The 22,203-nt window shown below is 55.7% G+C and overlaps 1 protein-coding gene across 1 annotated transcript; it reads left to right on the forward strand.

The window, feature by feature from the left end:
- The first annotated feature begins 12,352 nt into the window (after nucleotides 1-12,352).
- On the forward strand, nucleotides 12,353-15,846 carry CAMK2N1 (calcium/calmodulin dependent protein kinase II inhibitor 1). The gene is made up of 2 exons (XM_027521613.1): nucleotides 12,353-12,956; nucleotides 14,528-15,846. Exons 1-2 carry the CDS (start codon nucleotides 12,791-12,793, stop codon nucleotides 14,596-14,598), a joined length of 237 nt encoding a protein of 78 aa, XP_027377414.1. The 5' UTR covers nucleotides 12,353-12,790; the 3' UTR covers nucleotides 14,599-15,846.
- Nucleotides 15,847-22,203: the final 6,357 nt, after the last annotated feature.

The following is a 22,203-nucleotide window of genomic DNA, read 5'->3' on the forward strand; positions in this document are numbered from 1 at the left end:
CGCCCCACAAGATGCTGTTCCCCATGGTGGTGGAGGAGACCATGCTCTGGAGGAGGAGGCAGATTGGTGACAGCCCACTTGCCCAGTGAGTCCTGTCCAGGGAGGTGTTACGACCCTGGCTTTATATAGAGGCGTTGGGCGGGGGTGGCATGATGGCAGGGGGACTGGTGGGGCTGACCTCGGAGCATCTCAAAAGCATCTGCTGTTCCCTTTAGTAGGCGCTTTGAAAGAGCCCAGGTTATGAGGATGAATGAACTGCTGTGTGTAGGGGTGAGTGGGGGAGGAGGGTTTGTGTTAAATCTATGAAGCGTTCAGCCCTCGGCATGGATTTCATGAGTAAATCTTATCAAGTGATTGAAAAGCAGACAAGGCAGCCTGCCCTTACCCCAGACCGACTCATATCCTGGGCAGACCGATTCTTCTGTCTCGAAGGCTCCTTTAAGGGAGTTGAGGGGCCCATCGTGGGAGACACAGGAGCAGCACACCGTCCCTGCCTCGAGGTGACAGCTGATTGGGAACGTGAGCTCACGCGCGCCCAGACTCCAGACCGGAGGTCCACTCGTGGTCCTAGCCTGGCTGGACTGAGACTGCCCCATGCTCTCCATCACCCACGCAAGTCCCTGCCTTTGGTTTAAGGAGATCCTTTCCAGCAGGCTTGAAGGGGCTTAGACTGATCTGCGGGATGGAAGCCGGTGAAGAAGTGGAAGTGAAGGTTGCTTAGTGGTTTCTGACTCTTTGTGACCCCATGGGCTATACAGTCCATGGAATTCTCCAGGCCGGAATTCTCCAGGCCAGAATCCTGGAGTGGGTAGCCTTTCCCTTCTCCAGGGGATCTTCCCAACCCAGGGATCAAACCCAGGTCTCCTGCATTGCAGCAGATTCTTTACCAGCTGAGCCACCAGGGAAGCCCAAGAATATGGGAGTGGGTAACCTATCCCTTCTCCAGATGATCTTCCTGACCCAGAAATCGAACTGGGGTCTCCTGCATTGCAGGCAGATTCTTTACCAACTGAGCTATCAGGGAAGCCCGTGGAAGCTGGTGGTGGGGGACTAACCATGGGATTGTGGTGAATTTCAATTCAACCCTTAGGCCCAGCCACTTGAATCCGACGCACACAGCATTCAGCCAGGATGGTCTTGAATAATTGCTCCTGGTGTTTTGAAGTTCTTTGCGAGATACTTGATATGGGTGGATGCTCACAGTCCGACAAAGTGAGCATTGTAAACCCCGTTGTACCAATGAGAACTTCCTGGTGGGGTTACAGTTTACCGATGGCCACACATCATCACCAGCCTGGCAGTGTTGGGCTCTCCTGGTATCAGGTGTGTTTTTTAGCTTTAGAGTGAACTGGAAGTGGAGGCTATATCACCCCTTTTTGTAGCTTATGTGATTTGCTCAAAGCTATCAAGGTCTGAGCAGAAAGCCCTTTCCCTTTAAGTCACACTGAACCTGAGAGGCTAAGAAGGAAAAGTGTCAGACAGACAAGTGGACGTTACCGGCGCACAGTGGTTTTGAAGCCGTTAGCACCCTGAGAATCACCAGTCACCCCTGGTTTTAAGACCGCAGGTTGAGGCTTATCCTGATGGAGGAGGAGCCAGAAGGCAGGTCCTCGGAGGCCTAATTCATTCAGAATTATGATGGAAAATTCAAACAGCAAGCAACGTGACAAACTGGGGTGAACTGACACCTTTTGCAACCCAGGTCCTAGCCTGGATGCGGACAGATCTGATGTGGATGAGCACCAAGGGCCTTGGGGCTGCTCAGAGGAAGAGCTGTCAAGTTTTGGTATCCTTGGTGGGCATTTATTCATCCCAGAAACATCAGCTAAATGTGTATTCTGTGCCTGGGGATTCAGAAATGAATATGGCGCAGTTTCTGCCCTCAAAGCACTCGGTGTTGTCTTTTAAAGTGGCCTGATTGTCTGAAAACGAATAAGCCCTACAGATGGATGGGTGATGGCTGTTGGAGCATTTTTGGTTCACAGAATGTTGTAGCTGGCAGGGCCTTTGAGATTGGCCTAGTTAGAGCAGATGCCCTGACGGTTCAAAATGAAGCCACCAAGGGTAGGGTATCTTTGCTGAAGGGGAGCCTAGCAGAGAACATCCATCCACAGAGCTGAGAATGATCCATGAGAAACACCAGTCTGACCACACGCCTTCTCTGCTTGGGGAGAAGCAGAGCCTGGAAGGTCCCCAGGCTCCCTGTCCCCTCCAGGCTTAAGCCCTGGGTCCCCTAAGGCACACGGAGGTGTGTGGGCCAGCCCCTGGCCATCCGTCCAGGCCTTTCCCCGGCCGTCTGTCTCTCACCTGTGGCTCAGCCACCCTGAGCCTCTGAGCGCCATTAAGCGCACTTGCTGTTCCTGCCTCCTTGCCTCTGCCATTGCTGAGTCTTGCCCCTGGCATTCTAGTCCTTTCTTCACCTTAGGTGCTTGCTTTCTTCACCTCCTCACCCTTTAAAACTCAGCCTTAGGTGTTCCCTTCAGAAAACCTCTCCTGACCCTCCCCACTTAGGTGGAGTTAGGTGCCCCTCCTCTGATATTCCATTATCCAGTCCCCCTGTTCTTTCTCTGAGCCGTCTTGCCCACGTCTTGGGCAGGAACGGTGTCTTATTTCTGCTCCAGCACGATTTTTTTTTAGGCTGTCACTCTACACTAATTAGAGCTCACATTAGGGCTTGCTCTTTGCTAAGGGCCTGCAAAGGAATGGACATGATTAATGTCACTTAATCTTCACTGTGAGCTATGTGTTTATATTATTCTTACTTTAAGCAAAAGGAAATCAAGGCTCAGAGAGGTCAAGTATCTCACTCAAGCACCCAGGAAAGACAGGATTTAAGGCCAGGCACGTTGACTCCAGAACCCCAGCTCTTACTGGGGTACATGGAACGTACATGGAACGTACATGGAATGAATGAGTAAACTGGTGAATGAGATGATGGATATGGGCCCGTAATCCTGGAAGGCTGCCTGTGGGAGTTGGGTTTTGGACCAGAGGTAAGGGTCATGGCCTGATTGTAAAGAACAAGGGCAGGGGTGTCTGTGAGTGCCTGGAGCTGCAACGCATCGTGTAAGAGAACACCACGTACAGTGAGCTGCCCAGAGCTGTGAGGGCTCCAGACAGGAGAAGTTGGGCCGGCATTGCTGCCTGCTGGCAAATGGTCTGGGCTGGGAGCTGACTTTCTCTCGGGTTCTGTGGCTCTGTGATCTCCACGGAGTGGTGCAACCTCCCTGAGCTTCAGCTGTGTCTGTAAAAGGAGCAGGCTGGATTAGAAGCTCTCCAAGGCTCCATCCAGTTCTGCTATTTGGCCTGTCTGAGACATAGCGAGTGGATGAGCGAGGCCGCAGGGTGACAGTTTCAAAGCCCTTCTCGGGACTGCCATCTGAGGCCCGAGGGCTGCCTGCCGCGGCCCCAGGACCATGTTCCCGGAAAGCTGGGGAGATCAGCACATTTTCTCCCTAATTAGAGAGTGATAGCTGATCAATTTTGAATGAGATAAGTTTCCATGTACAATGTCCTGAATTGCTCCCCAGAGCGCTCATTAGTCATTTCTCTCGCAGCTGCTGCCTTATTGTTTTTCAGATGCCAGCCGAGGGACCTGGCATTTCCCTCTCCCGAGCGTGGGTCACATGGGGCCGAGCCAGGGACACTGGCAACGGTCCCAGGAGCTGCCCCGGCCTGGGGAGGGCCCTCCGCTCTTGACCTTTACGCTTTGCTCCTGCCAGAGCCCTGGCCTCACCTTCGGTGACTCAAATCCAGATTCCTCTTGGATTGGGCTGTGACCCTGGAGGGCCTCAGCTGAACTCCACGAGCACTTATTAAGCCCCTAGCGCACCAGACACCTTGTATCTTGAACCTGAATGGTCTCCAGGCCGGAGACGGGGTACACACCAATATAAATGTCCACATGGCCATAACGCCAGGCCTTCCACCCCGCGACGGTCTTCCCTAGTATTTAAGGTGTTTCATCAGATAGGGCTTCATTCGTGCTTGCAGTACGTTGGCCCTTAATGTGCGTTTCTTCCTGCCCTTCGCCGCCCCAGGGCTTGTGATGGGATTCCTCTCTTGCTGCGATTTCTACCATGGCCTCCAGGTGGCGCTGTGCTCCCATGGTTGCGGCTGCCAGAGGCCTTGCAGGCGACACTGAGGTGGCGCTTCCAAACGCGGGTGCAATTTTCTCTTTTCCTGGGGGCTGGAGAAGAGGCATGAGAACAGAGCATGAGAAGGACCTGGGGCTGCTGACACCAGACGCAGCTGGGCACAGGCTGGGAAGGGGACAAGCAGGAATGTTCTCTCTAGTTCCTTTGTCTGCCCAACACACCAGGAAGCAGGGTGCAGATGTGAAAATACTGAGAATCCCAGAAAATTCAGAGGGGGGTAAAAAATCCCACATTTCCCTCCCTATAATTTTCCAGGCATTCACATCTTTAAATATACTAACCATGATTTCTTTCAACAAAAAAATAAGACATGCATAATGCATCACATATTCTTAAAATACCCAGATGACTTCACACCAGTAAAGGATGCTGAAAAAAATTGCATGGCATAGCTTTTGATTTTCCTCCCCAGAAGCTTTTTCTCAGTGGAGAAATCCTGCTTCTCCCGGCCTGGCCTGCTCCCTTGCCATCCTCTCCTCTGTCCTGTCTCTGCCTTCTGCCCTCTTGCCTAGGTATCAAGTTTCTCTGTCTCCTCTCTGCAAAGAGACAGAAGTGTCAACTCCTGTACTCGACAGACCCGCCTCTCGTCTACCCTGTTGCCTCTTGCCTTTGAGTGTGTGAACGAGTTTCTTCCTCTTCCCGTGGATCTGTCTTCCTCTCTGGGCTTTTTTAGTCTCTCTGCTTCTGTTGGATTCCATCTGCTTCTGTGAGTCTGTCTCTCTTTGCGTCTTTCTCACCTGCACCAGGCTCCTCCCCTCCCAGACCTGTCTCTCCTCTTCTGGATGCCCAGGGTCTGGCAGGGCAGGGTGGGGAGGGCTTCTGTGCCCAGGCCCTGGCTTCTCCAGCTGCTGCCCTTCCTACTACCCAGGAGTTCCTAGGAAGAGAAAGCCCCTCTCTCTGCCCTCGCAGGCCCTGGAGGGCTCCAGGCAGTGGGACTTACTGCGTGGAGCTGACCGCTGGGCAGCTGCCCCACTAGGTCTCGTCCTAGGGACCCAGTCAGCACCTCACCTGACCCTCAGTGTCCCCATGAGGCTTATCTGGTTACCCCCACTGTACTACTAAGAGGAAATCTGGCTAAGACAGCGAAGTGACCGCTGGGAGGCCGTGCAGGTAAGAAGGGGTGGAGCTGGGGTTGAGCTGCTGATTTCCCCTCATTTCACTCGCTCATCACCAGGTCCAGCGGACAGAGCTCTGAGCTGGTTGTCGGGAGGCCTGGGCTCTTGGCCCAGGCTCTGGTTCCAGCTGGGCAGCTCGCCTTCCTCGTTTGGGGCTGACTCCTTCCCACCGTGCAGTGGGCCAAGATCCCTCTCTGTCCTGCCAACCTCCCAGATTGTCACGGACACCAAATGACCTTGCATCCGTCGGATGGGGATGTACCTGAGTAACACCGTGTGGGAACCCGAGAGGCCAGAGTGGCACCTAGGCCCTTGCTGGGAGTCTGGGCTCAGAGGCCCATGGTCACACTGTTCTTCCCAGAGCTGAGTCCCCATAGGTCTGACCCTCGGTTTAGGGGAGAGTCAGGGTGAGGATCCTGGCTTTAAGGTATAAACAAGCTCTTCTGTTTTTACAGGACACCAGTGGGGAGAGTCATTTACAGGATCCAGTCCTGTGTTCTTTATCTGGAGGAACTTTGCGGTTCAGAAATCCCCTGGAAATTGCATACACAGTTTTCTGCATCTGGGAAGGAGAACCCATCTCTTTCAGTCGAGTCCCAGAGGGGGTCCTCCGTGTGCAAGACGTTTGGACCATAACCTCTCTCCCCTCGGTGTGTGGGTGGGACGAGGTGCAGAGACTAGAAGAGGCTTGTCCCGGGTTGCCTGACTCCCAGGCGTCCGCAGGGAGGCAGTATCACCCAGCGTCTGAGAGGCTGGCCCGGACTCAGACCCGCCGCCTCTCCAGGTCCTGTGTACTACTCTGGGCTCCTCACTCAACTTCTTGGACCTCAGAGCCCCTAAGGATGACACAAGAGAGAGAGGGTAATCACAGCCTCCTTCTGTGATTACTGAGTGTGGATACGTGTTCCCGGGGTGTGGGAAGCTCTTCCCAGAGACCAAACTGTGGTCAGAGGCCTACCCTTTCTGAATGCAGTGGGGTCAGCGCCCCTTAGTCCCCGTTAGCAGTCACGGTTTACTCAGCTCATCCACTGGTGAGGTCAGGGGCTCTTGCGTCAGGAGACTTCAGGCCTCTCAGAAGCCTGGTTAGATATTCAGAGCCCAGGTGCTGAAGCCAGACCATGATGCCAGCCTCCTGAATCCCCACAGTCTGTCCGCTAGGCTATGGTTATCCCTGGGCTTGTCTGCAGTGCTCAGGGTCACGCAGACACGGCCACAGCTCTCCTGGCCTGTGCCTGAGCGAGGCAACTGTCCCCCAGGATGGTGCGGAGCCCCAGCACCTCCCACCTGCTGGTTCTGGGCTGGTCTCTCAGAGATCCGAGGACCTCCACCCCACCCCTGCCCCCAGCCCTCCCACCCTCTGTGTGAGGATGTACAGTGGCTGAGCAGGGAGAGTGCAGTCAGGACACCAGTAATCCACCCCCCACCCCACACCTCCTGGTGAAACTGGGCTCCTCAGCTGCCCCCACCCATCCTCACCATTTCTGACATTCTCCTGAAGAGCCCATGGGACTCTCACTTTGCCGGGTTGTTGGTATAATAAAACCTTTTAAAAAATTACCCTCTGATCTTTTTATTCTAAAGGAACACAACAGACTTCATCGTTGCAAAGAGCCCTCTTATTTTGTGACTGATTGTGTGTGTGTGGCTGGAGGTCCCCTCCAGATACTGTTCTGAGGGGCGGCGACGGGCAGGGGTGTGAGACTCGGGGCAGGAGTCCAGTCCCCACCGTGGGCCCTGGCTCCCCCGCCTGTGATGGAGGTGGTGGGACCAGACGAACTCTAGAGGCAGTTTCGTGCAGAGCCTTCTAGCACTCTGGGAGGTCTTTGGAGACCCTCTGGGGAGGCTGAAGGGCCTAGAAGGTGGGTCCTGAGCCCTTAGCTCCCCAGCAGCTTGCCCTTTATCTGCTTTGTATTTACTGAGGTTCCCTGTAGGATTTTATTTGAAGAAAGGGTCTTGGTGATTAAACAAAGCAAAGCAAAGAAGCCACTACTCTTTGAGTTTTTGCAGGGAAGGACTGTGGCTGTCACGAAAATCCTCTGCAGATATTTGCTGAATGAAGGAAAGGTGAGTGAACTCTTCCTGGGTTGTTGCTTGAGTCTAGCTCTGAGCCGCCCCCAGTAGGCTGCTGCTGCTGCTAAGTTGCTTCAGTCGCGTCCAACTCTGTGTGACCCCAGAGACAGCAGCCCACCAGGCTCCGCCGTCCCTGGGATTCTCCAGGCAAGAACACTGGAGTGGGTTGCCATTTCCTTCTCCAATGCATGAAAGTGAAAAGTGAAAGTGAAGTCGCTCAGTCGTGTCCGACTCTTTCTGACCCCGTGGACTGCAGCCTACCAGGCTCTGCCATCCACGGGATCCTCCAGGCAGGAGTACTGGAGTGGGGTCCATTGCCTTCTCCGCACAGTAGGCTACCAGGCTTTTTTTCACTGTTTGTGCACATGTGTGTGTGTCTTGGTACGCATGCACGGTGTGGGGAGGGGGATGGGCAGCAGAGGCCCAGCCTTTCAAGGTTGGTGGGGATTGGGCGGCACCAGGTTCCAGTCACCAAGGTGAGAAGGCTGGAGGCAACGTGGGTGTCTATCCAGCCTTGGCTCAGAGGGGTGGTCCCCTGCTGGGAGGGCTCTTGGCGTCTCTGGAGGTGACCCTCTGGCCTTTAGGGAGCACCACATCCCAGCCTTCCCTGATGGGCCATCGAGGGTCTTAGCTAGCCCCATCAGGCTCAGCATTCCCAGGGCTCCGCCCCACGGGAACCTGTGCTTGAGCTGCCAGGAGAGTCCCCACCCCCAGGGCTGAGGCATCCTGGAGCCTCCCTCTTCTCTAAGTCTCCCAGTTACTCTCTGATGCTGCAGACCACGCCTTGGTTTCCCCATCTGGGCAGGAGAGAGGGGAAGGGAACCAGGGAGCAAAGGCAGGCAGAGCATCTGACGCTGGGGCCTGTCTGGAGCTGGCTCTCTCTTTTTCTGTCCTGTGGACCCCAGTGCCAGGCTCAGGGCACGGCCAGGCCTTGCAAACACACATCTTTAACCGCGGAGGATTTGTGCTAAAGAAGCTCGCTGACATGGTCCCTGTCCTGTGGTTCTCAGTTTGCAGAGCCCCAGGGTTTGGTGAAGGGGCTTTCAGGTGAGGTTTGAGGGGGAAGCCCCCGCCTTGGCCTCAAGCAAGGTTTTATCTACTTTAGATTTGACAGACCTGGTTGATTTTGCAGCTGAAAAAAAAAAAAAAAAATGTGATTTTCTCCAAGTTTCCCATTTTGTGATGCAGAGTTAGAGGCCTAGAGGAGAGAATCAGCTTCTTCAGTCACAAAGAGAGTCAATAGCTATAATTATAACTCCATTTACTGAGGACTTACTGTGTGCCAGGCACATGATACATATATAATCTCCTTCCCTGGAACAAGCCACCAAGTAGGAATAATTATTACCCCCGTTTGACAGGTGAGGAAACTGAGGCACCATGAGGTGAGATAACCATGGAGTTAGGAGATGACGAGCAGGACTTTGAACTCGGCTTGCCCCCGTGAAGGCCGCTCCCTTCACCCCAGACTGCTGCGGTAGACCAGGATTTCTTGATGGGTGGTGCACGAAGGGGCCTCCACTCCTGCCTTACTTGGTCTCTCCTCCATCTGGACCTGGCGTCTTCAACACAGCTCTGGACATCTGGCTCAGAGCCAGCCGCTCGGCTTTGGTGGGTAAGGCAGGGATGGATGGACACCCAGGGTACACGTCTGCCTCCATGTGTGGGGCTCAGGAATAAGGCAATGGCCTACGGAAGGCTGAACCAATGGAGGACCGAGCGAGGCCTTTGAAATGGAGACAGCTGGGGGAGCGGTGGCGTAGGGATGGAGGAGCTCCATACTGATTCACACTTTCTCTCGCAGAGCACGTGTGTGCTCTTGGAGGCACCACTTAACCTCCAGGAACCTTATCTGTCAAATGGGCCTGCGTGTCCTGGTCCCGCCACTTCTGAAGGCTAAAGGGAGGCTCTATGAAGGGAACTGTCATGGAAACACCTTTCTGACTGCAAAGCGCCATGTGCCTGAGAGGGATGGGTGGTTCAGTAAGGGTGTGGCAACTGAGCCGGGAAGGTGTGATGCTGCCCCCCTTCACCTTATGTGGAACAAGGCAAAGTAAACATCGGGCTTCCCAGGTGGCTCAGTGGTAAAGAACCCACCTGCTGATCGATGCAGGAGATGTGGATTCGATCCCTGGGTCGGGGAGATCTCCTGGAGAAGGAGACAATAACTCACTCTTGCCTGGGAAATGCCATGGACAGAGAAGCCTGGCAGTCTACAGTCCATGGGGATGCAAAAAGAGTCACCAGTGAGCGACTAAACATACAGGCAGATGGCTTCTCTTTTTGCTCTCACCCGCTGTGCGTGCCCGGACTCACCAGCCCTCTCTGCGCCTTTCCGTGAATCTTCTGAACGGTGGGACTGTGGTAGCTGCTCGGCATGGACACTGCTTTGTTATTTCTCAGCCATAAGGAAGGAACCGGGGGCATATGAGATGAGCAGGGTGGTCCCAGCCCTGCGTGCGGTCGCCACTGCGGGGTGTCCACTGTGGGGACCTGGAGTCACATCTGGGAAAAGTGGATTCTCTTGGCTCCGTCACTATAGCCTGTGACCTTGGCAAGTCACTCATGCTCTTTCTGTGAACAGTTAAACAGGGATGTACTGTCTCCTCTTTCTGTCTCAAAATGTGTTTATTTTGAGAAGCAAGGTCAATAACGACTGTGAGGATGCTTTTGGGGGGTAGGGGAGGAAGAGAAAGCCTGATACAAGACTAAGAGCTTCTTTTAACCATCATCCTACTTCTGATGCTTTTGTTTTCTCTTCCAGCGCTTGGCCTGGTGCGAACCTCGGAGCAGACGCTCAGTAAAGCCTTAATGAATGGAGACAGGCGGCTTGTGGAGCGAAGCAAAGGAGGCCAGAGACCTGCGGCTTCTTCCATTGACAAGCCGGGAAATTTGGAGCAAGTTCCTGACCCTCTCTGGGCTTCCGTTTCCCGGTCTGTAAACGAGGGGACTGGACTGGGTCCTCTCTACAGATCCTTCCAGCTCTGGGGCTCTGAAGTGGGAATGAATGAAGTGCTACTGTTCCTTCTCACTAAGTCATCTCTCAAGTGTTTGGTGCACATTCACTCTCGGCCTGGCGCTGGAAGCCTGATGTCACCTTATTTTCCTAACGGTCCTGTGAGGCACACAGGCAGCCAGTGAGCCACAGGCCCCATTTCATAGCTGAGATCATGGAAGCTCAGAGAGGGGGTGTGACGTGCCCAAAGTCACCCCGCGAGCCAATGGCAGGACAGGGATTCAAGCTCAGGCCTGAGTCCAAAGGCCATGCCTATTGCATCTTCATCCCAGGTTCTCAGCCCCCTTCCTCCCATCTCCCTGGGAGTCTGAACTGGGGAGGCCAGCCTCTCTTTTAACACAGTTTGGGGAGGGGGCTGGACTGGCCCCTCTCAGGAAGCCCCTTTACCCCTCTAGCACTAAAACCACCCAGAGTTCTAGATTTAAGGGGCAAGTGAAGCTGAGGCTGCCCTTTTGCTGTTGGCGGGACTCCTCGCAGTGCAGCTGGTCGAGCCAGCTGACACTCTTCGGGGGACCACAATGTGTTCCCCTGCCCTGCTCGCATCATGCTCCGTGCCCTTGGCACGGCCGCCCCTTTCGGTGGTCAGGCTGGCTCTGCTGCTAAAGGCGTCTCCCGGGGTAGGGCAGGTGTTGTTGACTCTGAGTGAGGATAACGAGCCCTTGTCACGCACCTTGCCCCCCTCGGAGTTACCATCTGCGAGGCAGGCACGCCTCCCAGGCCTCTGGGGGCTGCCCCCGTGTCTCCTTCCCGGGATCCAGGGCCCGCTCCTCAGCCCCGAAGCCGCCGTGTCTCCCCTGGCTGTTGCTGGAAGGGAGGTCCCCGAGGGCAGAGGGCTGGAGGCCCGGGACGTCCCTAGAGAAGGCAGCGGGCGCCAAGGGCCGGGCATCCCGGGCAAGCCCGGCGTAATGAGGCGCTCCCCTCTCCTCGGGGAGGCGGGGCCACCCCACCTCCGCCTCCACCCCGAGGCCCCGCGGCGGCCCCAGTCCAGAGCCCCGGCAGGGAGCGGGGCCTTCCAGGGCGAGTGCGAGGTCCAAGGGGCCGAGCCCCGAGAGTCTAAAGTGGTCCCGTGGTGATGGGGGCAAGGGGCTCCCCGGTTGGCGCCGGCGGGGGAGATGGGTCCACAGGTCGCCGGGTGCCCTCCGATTTCTGGCCCAGTCTCTGGCCTCCAGGGAGACCGGCATCCATCTGTCCTTCCCCGTGTGCGCGTCGTGGGCCCCCTGCCCCCCCGCTCCCGGAACACCCCCCCACTGCCCCCCTCCCCGGCCCCCGGCGGGAGGCAGAGCCGGGGGGTTGGTCCCGCGCGCAGCCGCCGCGCACCCGCTCGGGACCGGGTAAACACTCGCAGGAGGGGGTGCGGGGGGGCGGGCGGGGAGGAGGCTCCCGGAGGCCGCCGAGCCGGGGCGGGGCTCACCGGGGGCCCCCTCGGCGCGGGCAGGACGCGGGTGCCGGGGGCGGGGGCAGGAAGCTAGCCGCGGCCCCGTGACGTCGCCCGGCTTCCAGGGATCGCTCCCCGCGGCCCGGGTCCGCTCCTCCCCGCGCTCCCCCCCGGCCTCGCCTCCGCGCCGCGGCCGGCATATCTCGCTCGCGGGCTGACTCCGGGTCCCAGCCGCCTCCTGCTCCCTCTTCCTCTCCTCCTTCCCTTTTTCTCCCTGGCGATCCCCCTCTCCTGTCGCCCCCCGGCCTCTCGGATCCCGAGCTGGACGTTCCCTCCGCCCCTGCTTCGCCGCCTCTCTCTTTCCTTCCTCTCCTTGTCTCTTTCGGTCAGTCCCCCTGCCTCCCATTCTCTCTGCGTCTCCGCTTCTCCCCGCGTCTCCCTCCGGGTTTCTCGCTCCCCCCTCCCTCCGGGCATCCTCTCCAGCCCCCCGCCTCCCGCCCCCCGTGCCCTCCCTCCTCGTTCGCTCCCCTCCCCCTCCGCCCCTCGCAGCCCCGCCGCTCGCAGCTCCCCAGTCAGCCTCCCCGAACCGGCGCCGCCGCCGCCGCCGCCGCAGGACCGGCCCGCCCGGCTCCCCGGGGTGCGCCCTCCTCGGCCCCGCGCCCTCGGGGCTCGCCGGCACAGCCTCCCCCCCGCCTCCGGCTCTCGGCCCCGCCCGGCCCGGCCGCAGCCCCGCGCCCGAGCGCGCCGAGGATGTGAGTCCCGCTCGCCTCTCCCGGAGCAGCATTCCCCGGCGTGCCGAGCCGGAGCGCAGCGCAGCGCAGCCGCGGGCGCTGGCGGGGTCGCTCGGGCCGGCGGCGCGCTCCCGATCCAGCGGCGCCCCCACCCCACCACCACCCCACCGCCGCCCCGGGCCTCTCGCCGGCGCCGCCGCAGCCGCCGCCGCAGCTCGCGGGCCGTCCCCGGCCGGCCGGCCCCGGCCCCAGTGCCGCTGACCCTGTCCGCCGCGGGCGGGGACGCGGGCGGAGGAGGTGCCGCCGCGGAGCCCCCGGACGCGACCATGTCGGAGGTGCTGCCCTACGGCGACGAGAAGCTGAGCCCCTACGGCGACGGCGGCGACGTGGGCCAGGTCTTCTCCTGCCGCCTGCAGGACACCAACAACTTCTTCGGCGCCGGGCAGAACAAGCGGCCGCCCAAGCTGGGCCAAATCGGTCGGAGCAAGCGGGGTGAGTTCGCGCCCCATTCCCCGATACCCGTTTCTCGGGCACCCCGGCCTGGTGGCGGTTCGCTAGGGTTTCCAGCACCCGGGGGACCGTTCCGACCCACTAAAATCTCGTCGCGCAGAATTGCGGGGAGTGGGGGGTGGGGGATCCCGCACTGCGGGTCCAGCTCCGGCTGGCCTTGGGAACCCCTCCCCCTCAGCCTGATCCGCGTTTGGGGTCACCCAGGGGGCGTGGCGGCCACTCGCTGCCGCAGGGGGCCGAAAGGTTTTCCTAGGTCCCTCACCGTGCCAAAGTTTGCGTTCTGATTTCTATCCCTTGCCCCCTTTTGCGCAATGTAATTGCAGCTGCACTCCATCTACAACCCGTGTGTGTGTGTGTGTGTGTGTGTGTGTGTGTTGGGGCGGGGGGAGTCCTAGGGCTCCCCAGGGGACGGCGAGGAGACTGCGGGGGTAGGCCCAGTTCCTGCGGGGAATACGAGGGGCTTTCGGATCGCAGGGGCTTTTCATTGTTACTTGGCAGGGGGAGGGGGTTTGCGGAGCCCGGGCGCTCGGCGCGGGAGCTGGAAAAGCCCGGGAGAGACCGGGACTCGGCGAGGCTCCAAGAGGAGCTCCAGAGGCGCGGGGACCAAGAGGGAGACCGACAGTCGCCGGGAGAGACCGAGGCACAGAGACAGGGAGGGAAGCCGCGGGCGGAGGCAGGGGGAGGCCGGGAAGAGCAGAGCCCGAGACAAAGCTCGGGAGAGAGCGAGCCAGAGCCGGGGAGACCGCGAGCCGGGGACGCGAGTCTAGAGGGGACGCAGGAGCCGCTGAAACAATGAGGGCGACCGACACCCCGGACACAGAGAGAGAGGCCTGGAGACCTCGACAGGTGACCGTCGCGCTGGGAGGTGATGGAGAGACCGAGGATGGGCAGGCTAGGCAGAGATGGAGAGAGAGGCGGATGCGGAGAGGCGGGAGAGCCCCCAGCCGGCAGCGAAGAGAGGCTCTCACCTCGGGAGCGGCGAGTGCGGAGAGGACAAGTCCGCCAGCAGGCAGCGCGGAGGGGCGTGGGGGGTGGGTGGGGGGCCTGGCCCCAGCGAAGCCTGAACCCCCGACGGGCTGTGTGACCGGGCCCCTGACGTCCCCGCTGGCTCGCGCACCTCTGAACACCGCCCCCCCCCCCCCAACCCCGCCTTGGCTGCCCCCGCGCGGCGCTCGGGGCACCTGGGCAGGGTCCCAGCCCTCTTTCTGACCCCGGAGCCTTCTTTCGAAAGAGATGCGCCCTCCAGGATGAGTGGCGGTGGGGATGCCGTGGGGTGAGAACCAGGCCGGTGCGCGCCCGGGCTGCAGGCAGGGCTGCGGGTTTTGTGCCCTTTCGGCTTCCTGTTCTCAGAACCGTGCTGGGACGCAGCCTCGGGGTAGAGGTGGGTCAGAGGAAAGCCAGAGAGGGACCCCTGGCTGAGATGAGGAGGATGGGGCTGTTCGGCGAGCGTGGAGCCCCCTCCCTCTCTTTCCCTCCGTTTCTGCCTGTCGGAGACCCCCCGCTAGGCCCAAATAAGAGCGCTCACTTCTGCTTTTCTCCCCATTTTTTTGCAGTTGTTATTGAAGATGATAGGATTGATGACGTGCTGAAAAATATGACAGACAAGGCACCTCCTGGTGTCTAACTCCCCCAAAGACAATGAGTTAAGGGAGAGAATAAGAGTGAGACCGGCGGTTAACAGTTATTGGCAAAAGAGCATGAAAAGAGAAAGCACTTTGAAATTGATTACTAGCTTGCTACCCGCGAGGAAATCAACAACCTGTATCCGTGTCAGGCCGGGAGACAGATGAGGAGTGAGAAGGAGAAGGCTCTGGGCTCCTTTGCAAAAATAAAAGTGAAAAAAAATTTTTAAAAATTAAAGAAATCACTATATACACACATGTAAAGAAATAAAAAGAAGTCTCAGTTGCAGCTATTTGTCAAAGTTAATATCCATTTCTTTTTATATACAGTGAATATTGCGCAATTATAGATCTGGATTTTGAACCACTTAAATAATGAAGCAACACCGGGTGTTTTGGGGTGTTGGCATTCTTCGCTGATTTGGCTGTTCCCAATGTTTACATTATTTAATCTTGCAAAAATGATTCTGTGCACTTGGATGTGAAATGCTGTCCAGTTATTTTTTTTATGTTATCTTTGGATGTACAAAACAAATCAGAAAATGATCTCTATAGATATACCATCCTATTTTGGTCATCTTTTGAAGTTATCAAGGGTGTGTTTAAAACAAGAAGAGAACTTTTTTAAGGAATCATGCATAGAAGGAATCCTTGCTTTATTTTAAAATGAATTGTAAAGCTGGTGTTTCTTTGTTGCTACAAGCTATTTGCCCAAGTTAATGCAAACGAACACATTTTATATGTCAGGAAAAAAAAAACACATAAAAAAAGCAAAGAAAAAAAAATGCTTGAGCTTTTTCTAACCTCTCCCTGCAGTCTGTTGTGTGAGCAGCCTGTTTTTTCCTCTAATATTGTGTCAGTTTATTCTCTTTAATGGACTGTAAAAAAATGTAATCACAAGAGTGCCAAATATCTTGAAATGCCAAAAGGCATTTTGGTTTCTTTTCTTTTCCCTGTGCTCTGAGTCCACGTAAAGGAATGCTTGGAGTGTCTTTTTCTGTTATTTATAGGGGTTCTCTTAAGGCACACCAGCTGCCTGTTTTGCATGGTATTTGCAAAAATGCCTCTTGCGTGAGGAAATCTTCTACCATTTTTTTTTGTTGTTGTTGCAACTTTGGACCTCAAGAGGTTTCTTCCTTACCCTACCCTGCTGTCCCCTCTTTTCTTAATTCGATATTCTGTATGTTGCACCTTTAACCAGCACACAGGGCTATTTCTCCAATGTACAATAAAAGAACTGTTCCTGTGTCTCACTGCTCTCTTTTCTCAGCTTCGGTTGGGAGGGAAGGGGGGACTTGCTTTTTGTCTCTGCTGGCTGGAGAAGGGAGGAGGGGACAGTAGCTTTGGTTGGAGAGGCAAAGAGGCGGTGTGGAGGCTACCGTGGGTTGGGCTCAAATGACAGAAAAGACGAGCTGGATTGGCAAGGCCATCCCCTAAGGGCAAGTGCATCCGATTTGGATTTGGATTTGCGTTGGGCTCTCCCCGCTTCCCTGAGGCTTCCCTGGTGGGGTGTGTTGGCTGGCAGGGAGTCAGTCTTGTGAAAGGCAAAGTTTGGAGGCGGGCAGACTTGGATTCAAATCCCAGCTCCTTCACTTCCTGGCTCTAGGCATTCAAGCAAGTCTCTTCGTTTTTGGTGGCTCAGACAGTAAAGAATCTGCCTGCAATGCAGGAGATCCAGGCCGGGTTTGACCCCTGGGTCAGGAAGATCCCCTGGAGAACGGAATGGCAACCCGCTCCAGTATTCCCTGGAAAATCCCATGGAGCCTGGCAGGCTACAGTCCATGGGGTCGCAAACAATCGGACACGACCGAGTGACTAACACACACTTCACTTCTTGGAGCCTCAGTTTTCAAATCTGTGAAATGGGGATAATGCAGCTCCCACCTCAAAGGTTGATGGGAGGATGAACACAGCACCCAGCGCACAGTAGCACTCAGCATGAGATGCCCAGACCATCCATCATGGGCCACCCCTCCTCAAAGGCGGGACTGAGGGGGAGCTGTGCTCTTTCCTGGCACCTTTGCCTTCCCAAGTCCCCAGGTCCTTGCTGGAGGGAAGAGCCTGGTCCTCTGAGGCCCACAGCCCGATTCCATTGTCTCAGGCTTCCCAGACTCTGCGGCCCTCCTCCAATTGCCGCTCAGAAAGTCTCCTTATGAAAAAAAATTCTCAGCCCCTTGTTGGACTCAGGACAGTTAATCGCAGTGGAGCAGGCCCTTAGGGGAGGAGGGGTTCGGAGAAAGATTTTGGCTGAAGAAAGGCCGGGAGAGTTTTGTTTTTTTTTCCTCCTGGGCTGTTCGGCATCCAGGAGTTCCAGTGTGGGGAGCTTTTAATGTGTTTGTTGTAAAACTGTCTGCCAGGGAGTCACAACACAGATCTTGGTGGCAGGAGCCTGAGTGTGACTCAGACTTCAGGTAAGACAGGCCTGGGGGGAGCGGGGAGGAAGAGGAGTTCCAGAGGGCCTGTGGGGAGTGGCGGGGAGGGGGGTGGCTCATCCCGCTTCTCAGGAAGTGGAGGCCCAGAGCCTGGGGAGGCGGGGGAACCCAGCGGAGTCCCTATCTGTCATCATCGGGAATGGCAGGCCAAGTGGAGCTGGCGGGGCCTTCAGGATGCCGGTGGGGGGTGGGGGTGCCAGCTTGATCTTCCCAGGGGCGAGACTCTGTTCCCAAACCTGGCCCTCGTCCCTCCTACCCCAGAGAATCCCAGGGCTCAGAGCTGATCACCTTTAGGCACCGGGGAGCCCCGCTCTGGAGAGTTAGGGGGCGGGCCCACCCTCTGAGCAGCAGCAATTTGCCAAGAGGGGTAAGAGCCAAAGGAAAAGATTCTTTCAGAAGGTAGGTCTCTGTCCGCACCCAGGAGTAATTACCACTTACGTGATCAAAGCACCATGCAATTACGAAACACCCTCCTTTCTGAGCCTCACAGAATCCAAGCCCAGCAACCCTGGAAACCTACAGCCCTTCTGTCTCTTCAGTAGGTGAGGGACTCGACACCTCAGAGGGGCGAAAAGGATGGCACAACATCTGCACTCGTTGAGCTTTTACTGTATGCCAGGCTTACCACAGCTCTATGAACCATGTCCTGATGAGACAGGAGAAACCAGGGCTGGGAGGGGCATTAGGTGTCTTGTACGAGGTCACTCACCGTGGCTCCATGGGCAAAGACTCTGCCGGCAATGCAGGAGACACAGGAGACGTGTATTCGATCCCTGGATCGGGAAGATCCCCTGGAGAAGGAAATGATAACCCACTCCAGGATTCTTGCCTGGGAAATTCCATGGACAGAGGAGCCTGGCGGGCTGCAGTCCAAAGGGCCGCAGTCAGACATGACTGAGCGAGTATGCACACATATGCACACACGAAGTCGCTCGGCTAGTAAGTCATGAAGCACACTTGAACCCAGAGTCCAGGCTCCAGGATGGGGATACAGAGTCATCTGACCCCAGGCTCAGTCCCAGCTGCAGCCATTGTCCTTCAGCCTTAAAGATTCTTTTGTTGGTTGATTCTTCTCAGCCTGGGCTCTCCTGCTATTCTGACAACAGATAACTGCATCAGGGGTCAGAGGGAGGCAGGGCTGGGATGCGGTCAGCTAAGATCTGGAGCTGCCCTCTGCTGGGGAGCGGGGAGCCCGAGAGCCCTTGGGCAAGGCTCCGGTCTTCTTGATAAGTGATGTATCAAAATGTTCCTGCTGGAGGCCTTCCCCTTTGCCAAGGCAGGATTCTCAAGCTGGGAAGGCTGAATCTGCCCTTCCCAAGCGCAAGAAGGATATAAATCTTTTAAATACACTGGAACATTGGGGCAAACATTTGTTGAGAAGGTACTTTGGGGACTGGGCAGATATCGAATTATACCAAGTGTGGGATATGTTCGAAGTATCTGGTTGGTTAGGTAGCAATAAATATAGAAAAGGCCACTCAAGGTCTGAGGTGGGGGAGGGTGTCTTGAAGCCTCCAGGCATGAATCAAACATCCGGGGTTGCATTATTCCAACTTGCTTGTAATAAGCATCCAGCTCTCTGGATTCCACCTCCTTGGCCTGTCCAGGCTGACAGCCTGAAGGAAAATCCAAAAGCACCTGTAAGGGGGAAATTGGCAAACTCAGTTTTAAAAGAAAGAGACTCAAAAATTACTGCGGGTCTGGAGGCCACGAATGAAGGGGTGAGTGAGGGTACCTCTGCAGACAGCAGGCAGCTGGTTCTTGGCCCTCAGGACCTAGCAGAAGGGGCAGACTTCGGGCTTCCCTGGTGGTCCAGGGGTTAAGAATCCACCTTCCAACGTAGGGGATGAGGATTTGATCCCTGGTTGGGGGACTAAGATCCTACATGCCTTGGGGCAACCAAGCCCGTGTGCCACAACTAGAGAATCAACCTGTGCTGCAGGGAAAGATACCACGTGCCAGGCAAAGAGCCTGTGTGCCAAGCTAAGATCTGACACAGCCAAATAAATAATTTTTTTTTTTAAAAGAAGGGGTAGATTTCAGGGTGGTCCTGGGCACGCAGAGGGCATGAGTTTGGGACTTGGGTGACTTGAATTTGAAACCTCTCTTATATACTTTCTCGTTGAGACTCAGGGCCAGTTTCTCAAGCTCTTAGGGCCTCTGTTTCTTCTGGAAAATGGGATAGTGCCAAAGGCACAAATGATTAAACAGGAACTCCCACCCCACCTGAGCGCAGGGCCTGGGGCCTTACAAATGGCAGTCATCACATGATTGCACAAGAGATGCCTACTGCGTGCCAGGCAATGGACTTTCAAGACCTAGCAAGCAGTTCGCAGTATGTGAAGCTTCTTTGCAGATGGTTTTTGGCACCCCAGGGCTGATACTCCAAGGGGACAGAGGTGAGGGGAGGTGTCCCCGGAGTGGGTAGGGTAGAGGACTCCTCTTGCCTCTCATTACCCCATCAGTTCCCCAAAGCACCCCAATCAATACGATCCTAAGTAAACCTGTGTGCGTGCTCTCCAAAGGCAGTTGAGAAGAGTCTCCTATCCCCTTCCAACCAGACTGCCAGAAGCCTTCCTTCTCTGGATGGAGGCTAGCAGATACTGACTTCTTGCCCTGGGAAGGAAAGAGTTTAACTTTCTGCTTGGATCCCCTCCATCAACAGGTCCTCCAAGGTTTTCATTCACTTGACAAATACTGACTTAGCACCCACCTTGGGGCGGGTCCTGTGCGAGGCTAACTGAGCATCCGATGGTGAAGAAATGGGAGTTTTCCCTAGGCTTGAGAAATGATGACAGTTGCCATGGCAATGAGGTTGGGAGCCAGGAGCTTGGAGATCCCCCAAATCAGCAGCTCAGATCCTACTTGCTGGCAAAAAGAAGGAAGCTAAGAAAACTGGGTCTTGGGGACTGCCTGAAACCCAAATATGGGATCCACTTTTAAAAAATACAAACTTTTACTTTAGAATAGTTTTAGATTTACAGAGAAGTTATGAAGGTAGTAGAGAGTTGCCAAGTACCCCCAACCCAATTTGTTCTCTCCACATCTGACATTTCCATGATATGACATTTCACAACCAAGGAACCAACACGGGCACAGCACTATGAACTGTAAATCCACCCTTCGTTCGGATTTCCTTCATTTTTACCTAATGTCCTTTCCCGTTCCAGGATTCCACCCAGGATACTACGTAACATTAAGTCATCGTGTCTCCTTAGGCTTCTCTTGGCTGTGAGCATTTCTCAGATTTTCCTTGTTTTTGATGGAGTCCTGCTCAGGTATTTTGTAGGCTGTCCCTCAGTTGCGGTTTGTTTGAGCTTTTCTCATGCTTCCACTGGGGTTATGGGTTTTGAGAGGAAGACCATGGAGGTAAATGAAGTCGTTCTCATCACATCCTCTCAAGGCTGTGCTATGTGCTCAGTCGCTCAGTGGTTTCTGACTCTTTGCAGCCCCATGGACTGTAGCCCACCAAATTCCTCTGTCCATGGGGATTCTCCAGGCAAGAATACTGGAGTGGGTTGCCATACCCTCTTCTAGGGGATCTTCCCAACCCAGGGATCAAACCCAGGTCTCTCGTATTGCAGGCAGATTCTTTACCAACTGAGCCACCAGGGAAGTCCAGGAATATTGGAGTGGGTAGCCTATCCCTTCTCCAAGGGAACTTCCCGACTCAGGAATGGAACCAGGGTCTCCTGAATTGCAGAAGGATTCTTTACCAGCTGAGCTACCCGGGAAGCCCATCAAGGGTACACGCTATCAACATAATGGATACTGTTGATGCTGACCTTGATCACCTGGCTGAGGCAGCACTTGTCAGGTATCCTCCACGGCAAAATTACTCATTTCCTTCCAGTTTCCGTACAGTGCTCTTTGGAAGGAACTCATTCTGGCCCACTTAAGGGCTGGGAAGTTATGTTCCCTCTCCTAGAGAGGGGAGTGAAAGTGAAAGTGAAAGTCGCTCAGTCGTGTCCAATTCTTGGCGACCCCATGGACTCTACAGTCCATGGAATTCTCTAGGCCAGAATCCTGGAGTGGGTAGCCTTTCCCTTCTCCAGGGGATCTTCCCAACCCAGGGATCGAACCCAGGTCTCCCGCATTGCCGGATTCTTTACCAGCTGAGCCACCAGGGAAGCCCAGAGAGGGGAGTATCTCCATAAATTATTGGGATTTTTCTGCCTAGGCGATATGCGTGACCCACTTTTCAGCTGATTGATGTTGCCCCTGTGTTGGGCAAGTCCACTGGCGTTTAGATGGAATCATGAGTTTCAGGCAAAATGGGGAAAAACAAAAGCACCACAAGACCCAAGGTGCTGCCTGATAACCGATAGATGGAGCCTTACAAAAAAAGAGAAAAAGATTCAACAAAATTAATAAAAGCAACTTCCTGTGGAGGGAGAGCTGTCACCCTGATTAGAAACTGTGCAGAATTTTCTCTTGGAAACCTTCAGGCAGCTGCTCTGGTTTATAAAATCCGCCTATTGGAGGGAAGGCGGTGGGGCGGGGGGGGAAGGTTGTCATTATTCCAGAAACAGAGATTCTCCCAAACCATATGCAAAAATAAATCCTCAGCGACCGGGCTGTATCCGGGGAAACCTGGCAGCTGGGAGACAGGGCTGGAGCTTGCGGGGTGGCCCCCAGGGACAGACAGCCTGTGTCCATGGGCCCTAGTCGCTTCTCCAGAGGGACCGGGAGTCCCAGAAAGACAGTCCCACCTTGCCGGCACTGGGCCCCCACCTCGAGCCCACCCTCCCTCTCTGAGATGTGGACTTGGTTGATTGCACACACCCACGGGTTTGGAGGAAGGTCCTCGTCCCAGAAGCAGCTGTTTGAGGACAAAGGGTCACTAGAGGGGAAGGGAGGTCGGGGAGGCCAGGCGGACCTGGGAAATGGGCCATGGGAAATCCTAGCAGAGCGGTGATGGGGGCTGGGTGGGCGGGGTCAGGCAGTGATGACCAAAAGTTGTTCAGGGAAATAAATGTCTGCAGAGACAGACAGCCCCGTGGCTGAGGGCTAAAAGAGCATGGTCCAGGCGGGTGTTTGGGTAGAGGAAATTAACTAATTAATTAATTAAATCCCTATTCATTCAAGGACTGAACTGCCAGGGGTGGGGTGGGGAGGGTATTATGCTTGGCACTGGGAAGACAGGGCTGACGAAAACAAGGCTTCTTCTGGCCT

This window comes from Bos indicus x Bos taurus, chromosome 2, assembly GCF_003369695.1.
Source record: "Bos indicus x Bos taurus breed Angus x Brahman F1 hybrid chromosome 2, Bos_hybrid_MaternalHap_v2.0, whole genome shotgun sequence".
Classification (NCBI taxonomy): domain Eukaryota; kingdom Metazoa; phylum Chordata; class Mammalia; order Artiodactyla; family Bovidae; genus Bos; species Bos indicus x Bos taurus.